General features: G+C 36.0%; 1 protein-coding gene across 2 annotated transcripts in view; it reads right to left on the bottom strand.

Annotated features, from left to right (window-relative positions):
* Window positions 1-1,883: 1,883 nt before the first annotated feature.
* The window catches only part of ATP10A (ATPase phospholipid transporting 10A (putative)), a 483,218-nt gene continuing 478,553 nt past the window's right edge, over window positions 1,884-6,548 (bottom strand). Inside the window, exons 18-21 of one of the 2 annotated variants that reach the window (XM_063953309.1) lie at window positions 5,127-5,207; window positions 4,943-5,047; window positions 4,663-4,850; window positions 1,884-3,935 (exon numbers count right to left, since the gene is read on the bottom strand). In XM_063953309.1, the coding sequence (XP_063809379.1) occupies window positions 3,281-3,935; window positions 4,663-4,850; window positions 4,943-5,047; window positions 5,127-5,207 (1,029 nt within the window). In that variant the 3' untranslated portion in view covers window positions 1,884-3,280. Of the gene's footprint in view, window positions 3,936-4,662; window positions 4,851-4,942; window positions 5,048-5,126; window positions 5,208-6,548 lie in introns of those variants that run through there. The other variant, XM_063953310.1, reaches the window with a different exon arrangement.

Below are 6,548 nucleotides of genomic sequence, written 5' to 3'. Positions count from 1 at the left end.
AACAGACTATATGCGTTATAAACACGCTTACAAGTCTCCCCTCTAACGGTGACAGCAGAAGGAACTCTTTTTCTATTAAGTCTTTCTTAACTTGGGGTTTTCATAATTTACACCTATACAACTTTAACCTAGTGGCTTTCTATTATTTTTCTGGCTCTCTCTCATCGATTGCGGGGAGGGGGTCCTGCAATGTCTAATGATACCAGGACAACCAAGCGAACAGCTTTTCCCCCCTCTAACGTTGACAGCAGAAGGGCAGCTTTACTATACTTCTTTTCTTACAATTTAAATGTCCAACCTAGCAAGGTAATCGGGGAGCAGGCTTATACTCCGGTAATATTGAATGTAAGAGACAAAGTTGAATTAAAACATCTCTCACGCTTAACTAGTGTCTGTGCTACAATGTTGATACAATGTATGCATTCTAACAAGGAAAAAGGTTACTGTGTTTAAATCTGTTAGTATGGTTGAAATGTATATGACATGATAGTAATTGTTATGCCTACGGGTTAATTGTAACTTGAATTTCAATATTTTATTTCGGGGGACACAGCATAGACACAGAAAGGCTATTAACTGATAATTTTTCTGTACCATTGATCCACGTATGAACAATGGTATAAATGTTATATACGTACGCCGGACAAAATGCATAACAACTCAATGGAGTATATTTTTAAGTACTGACTAAACTCTGAAACATGAATGTTACAGTTTTGTGTGTCCTATTTTACGTTGTGTGTAAAATGGTTATGTAACTCTGTGCTGGATCCTCACACTATCAAATGCTGGCAAAATTAAATGATACAAGTACAAGTGTGTTGTAGGTCACCACGCTGAATGGACACACTTTCAGGTATTAGAACAATTGAGTTTATTGGACTAATAGAGATACAAGTGTGTTGTGGGTCACCGCGCAACACACTGCTATATATAACAATTGATTGCGGTAATGGTGAGCCATTTATAAACTATCACTGAATAATAGAAATAAAATGGTGATTGGTTTCTCTCCATTTGCTTGTGGTCTGCTGCAGGGCAGTTTGTAAAGTTTGATGAATATGCACAAAGGAGTACCAAATGTATACAAACGGGTTCTCCTGTTTATCTTTTTTAAATAAGTTTTAAAAAGCTTAAATAAAAGGTTATACTTGAAATTACTGATCACATAAGTATATAATCGATATTGGCATGAGTGCCCCCAACATTTCTTTCCTAGTGTTTTTTTGATACTCAAATCTGACTCAGGGGAGCAAAGTCGACCCTTTTAAAAAGTGTGAATATTATAATCCCATTAAATAGATAAAATAAAGTAGTCGGCATATAATATATATCTTTTTCCCTCAGCACAACCTCTGTACCGCATCGAGTGCTGGATACATGTAAGCAAGGGACATTCTTGTGCGGAACTCTCACTATATTTCTCATATTTACTTGAGCAGCAGTCCCATCTAGCGCAGGTGATCTTTGAAAAGCCACAGTAGACACTCTAGATTTCTAAGGTAATAACAGGCAAAAAGCTACTGTAATTCCAAGAAATTACCTTGTTAACTTTTAAATGGTGCTGTTGACCAATGAATATATTTTAGAATTTGGCAGCAGTCTTTTTTTTTTTTTATTTATTTTTTTGTTTAGGTGTTGTGTTTGTTCTTTACATAAATCTTTAACCATGTTCATGTCTTTGGTGTTATGCAATTAATCTATGGGGTATTGATAAAGCTACAGTAATTATGTGCAAAAAAACAAACAGATTACAAAATGCTTCAACATGGTGGTGTACAAAAAATATATCCATAGAATAACATTCTCACCAGTAAAAAGTTTATTATAATCTCTTTCAACATTATATTAACTTTAAGAAATACATATAAATAAAAACTTAGTAACTTAAATTGGAATGCCTTTATTCACTTGAAAATTTATAATGTTAGGTCATTTTTATATTTATACTTCACAGCTCTTACTTTTGATCCAACAGATTTTGCATGGGCTTAAATTGGAATTGAATTAATTTAATAAATACAAGAGAAGACTTGGACAAATAACGTAAAAATACCTTAACTCAAATCTACCAGGTCTGATTAACCAAGGCATACAACTGGTTTACTTTAACAATGAACTTCTTTTCTTCAAAGGAGGTGTACAATTAATTGTCAGGATCATTATTGATAAATGAGAATGAGGACACATTCATAGTTTGTGCAAGTGCAGCATCAGGAAGAGCAAAGACAATGTGTTAATCTAAACTCCTTTCTAGACAAATACTATGTTTAGGCTACAGAATACAGATATAATCGTATGCCATTTCTACTTCGTTTACATTACTAAAGGGTCAGTAACAAACTACAAGGAGCCTTCATATGAAAGAAATACAAGCAACATTCACACACATGTAAGTTTCCAATCTTTAGAAGGACTCGGGATCTTTGACATAATTACATTTTACTAAGCAGTTCAGTGCAAGCTTTAGTTCTCTGCAGTCTGCCATTTGTAGGTAGAGATAGCCACTAGTGGCTGGGTTCATTGCCCTTCAATTGAAAAACTGTGTAGGAAATATGCTGTGAATAGTAAACTCTCTCACCTCACGGTAACAAGTATCTCCAATATCTCCAGTTCTGACCAGCTCCTGATACTTTTACATATAACATATCACATACATGTTTGCGGCTTTATATAAACCAACTTGTCTTTAGGTTTAGTGGTCTTAACTGGCACCAATAACCTTCCAATATTAACAGCTAGTTTATAAATGTGCATAAAATAAAATAAAACCATAAAACCAAAAGAAACAAAAAAAACAAAAAACAAAGCCGCTTTTTTGGCAAATTCAACTGCATTAAATTTGAAATCTACTTCTCATATATTGGAAGTGTATGAATGGAAAACGATAAATAATACATGTGTCTATTAATAATATTTAGGAGCTGAAGTATAATGGTATGTCAGGTCTTTCTTTCAGACGATGGGTCAACATGACCAGAATTTACACAATATGTGAAATAAAATATAAACTTGAATTCTACAAATAGATTTCTCTTTTGTAACTTTCAACATTTTGGTAAAGCCAGTTAACCAGTAAACAGTTAAAAATAACATTATATATTTTTTTTCTAAAGCTCTGATATAACTTTGTAATAGGTTATTTACATAAAAAACACAAAATAATCCTGTACCGATAATTTCCTGCTTCATATTCCGAAACAAAGTAAATATAAAAAAACTGAATGTGCAAAATAGAAAATATAAATAATGTACTATATATATATATATATATATAGATTTATAAAAATGTTGTTTCTTGCATTTCCCCATTCTGTGTGTTCCTAATTATCCTGTCAGAAAACACATTTGTATTGCATCCTGGGCTTCTAGAGTCTGTTGTATTACATATAGCAGCTGGCAATAAAGATGAATTGTTTGATATATCCTGAGCACTATCTGATAGTTGTTTTGGTCTAACAGAATCCTTAAACAAAGGAGTAGATGTTATCCAGTTTATTAAACCAATGTCAATGTCAGATCGGTCCATCTTTGAGTTCCATTCACTCATCTCATCCACAAACAAATGTTCCGATGTCACAGAAGAGTCATGAGTGTAAGGATGGAAACATGCTAATGATTGGTCATTTTGCTTTACAGAAAGCGAAGGCACTGAACTGGAATAAAGTTGCTGATCAGTAGATCTGTTTTCATCTTGATGGAAAAGATTTTGAGATTCTCTCTCTTGGCCCATATTGGTTTCACTTTGGTTCCTAAACGAATGGCGGTCACTAACCGTTGATATTGTGGTGTTAATTTGCTTCTCCAAAGTAGATGCAGAATTTAGCTTGTTGTTCAGAACATGAGATAGGCATTCCGGGTGAGCTTTCAGCACCTGGCGTCCAACCTGCACTTGTGTTGGAAACATTGTCCCTTGAATGGATTTGTATAAAAACCTAAAGAAATTAACAAAAGTGTAAACAAAGACAGCAGCAAATATAGGTTAAAAGGAGGAAGTATGAAAATATCCAATATAAGGATGGATAATGACGGTCGATGGTTTAACATCAACAATGTTTTTCTTATGATGGTAGTGTTCTCTTCATTCGATGGCAGGATTTCAATGTCCATCCATAATCCAATATTCTATTTAACAGTCAATAATCACTGTAAAGCTTAAACTTGCTATCCCTTTAGATGGACTGGACAATAAAGACTGTACACTAAGATCAGTTACATACAATTAAAATGGTTGTTATTTTTCATTGGTAAGTGCTTTGAGCTTACATGGAATGGATATTGTTCAGTATAAGTAAAAATTATTCTGTGAAGATCTATAAAATATTATTTACTTGTCTAGATTAACATTTACTACATTAGAAAACTTGGCATGCAGAAAGAAAAAATGAAGGCATTACATACAACATAAGATCTCAAACTCAGTCCTCAGGACCCCAAACAGTGCATGCTTTCCAGATCTCCTCACAGAATCACAAGTGAAATAATTAGTTCCACTGTGGATCTTACAAAATGTGTCAGTGAGTAATGAGTACACCTGTGTACCTGGAAGATAACCTGGAAAATTTGAGCTGTTTGGGGTCCTGAGGACTGAGTTTGAGAACTGTTGACATACAGCAACAAAAAAAACAGCGGGGTGGAAGAACAAAACGTAACTTAAAATACCTGGGTAATAAAGCAGCGATGGGTGAGAAGATGCAAATTAAATAAAATAAAGGATTGGTGAGGAGTTTCTGTATAGTCCAATATGGGTTTGAAGGAGGGTTGCATGTAGGACAAGATGCATTGTAAATTAAAGCCACAGAAAAAAATAGGAGGATGCTGAAGGCCATGGAGAACACATTGATCCAAGTCTAAAAACAAAATACGCAGCATTATAAGTGTGATTTGTAGCAATATAACAATGAAAAGCTACTCAGAAAGTTGTCCAAAACTTTACTCTTACCCAGGTTTTGGTTTCAATTCCTAAGTGCAGCATAATGGTGAAAAGAGCACATGTCACTATTGGAGTGCCCCATGTGAACAAATCAATATCTGAATCGTAGAACGTCTAGTAAATAAAATAATACATTTTTATAGAGATCGTGTAATAACAAATTTTATATAGGAAAACAAAACGGACAACTTACAAAATATGGGACGAAAAAGCATACAAGACTTTGATAGAAAGCATCAATCATATTACGCCAAAACATGTGTGGCTTGTACTCCTATAGAGAAAGAAAATTCACCAAATTAGAATTGTAAGAAAACACAGAATTCTGCTCAAAAAGAAACAGCCTAATAAAGAGAGCAGTTTTATGGCATATTTGGAAGTTAGTGCATCTAATCTGTGTGCACGACTACTCCCATTTATACTCTACCAGCAAAATTAGCTACCTGAAGTGAGATACAGGGCCTGATTCGGATTTGTACGCAAACCCAATGGTTTACGTAAAAATCCGATGGTTGGAATCTGTGCATGTGCAGAACGAGTCCTGTGTGATCGCCTGCATTCCCCCCTTTGTCGAAGCATGTCGTTTGGACGACTGGGACCATCCTACAAAATGGGTGCTTGTTACCCCCAGTTTTCTAGGTGTGCCGAAGTCTGTCGTTGGATACAGACTACCTGGACTTTGCTGTACAGTTCCAATGGCCAGTCTGAGTAAGCTTTGGCTTATGCAGACAGGCTGAAGGCAGCGACAATCACGAGCAATTAAATAGTTGCGATGGTGATCCAATGCTGCATCTTCGAACGCAGCACTCAGATCTTAGATGCTGTCAGTAGGCATATATTACCTACAGATGCCTCTGCTGCATTATTATATATGTGGTACAGTTTCGCACAGCTGCTCATGGCTGTGCAATACCAATCAGATCAAAATTAGGCCCATAGTGAAACAGACTATAATAAAGAACTAAAGGGCACCATGCTTTTATATTCAACATCTCTATCCTATTTCAGCAGGTAACAAAGGAGGCGTAGAGGCTAATCAAGTATAGATTTATGGAGACACACACATGCACTGCATATGGAAACTTTACCAAAGTAGATGATAGAGCAGGGATATGTGCTCCTTGCTCCATCACCCTCTTAGATTAATGTCTGCATCACTCCAGTCAAATAACAGCCCTCAAAAATTAAAACATGAATGAAGTGAGTACACGCCAAAATCAATATCAGTAATTATGCAATACCCATACAAATTAGATTTTATTTGTTTTCCCCAAGAGAGTTAGAATTTTTGGAAAATACCTTTAGTTTACTTATTTCTACTCGCGTGACAAAGGCAATCTACACATTAGAATACATATGTTTGGTTGGCAGACAGGATGCCAGCTGTCAGTATACCGACAGCGACACCCCGTCTTTCGGAATACCGGCAGAGAGTGCCCTCGCGGGCTCGCCATGCTTTGTGCCCGGTGGTTAGCTTTGCTCGCCACAGGTTATATTCCCACTCCGTGACGTGGATCTACCAACTGAGTGGGAAAAACCTGCGATGTTCGGGAATCCGGCCATCGGCATTTCATCGGCTGTCTGGATTCCAGCGTTGGTCTCCTGATCGCAAGGA

This window comes from Pseudophryne corroboree, chromosome 2 (assembly GCF_028390025.1).
Source record: "Pseudophryne corroboree isolate aPseCor3 chromosome 2, aPseCor3.hap2, whole genome shotgun sequence".
Classification (NCBI taxonomy): Eukaryota; Metazoa; Chordata; class Amphibia; order Anura; family Myobatrachidae; genus Pseudophryne; species Pseudophryne corroboree.
The sequence above is the reverse complement of the archived record's forward strand: the minus strand, read 5'-3'. Positions and strand labels throughout refer to the sequence as shown.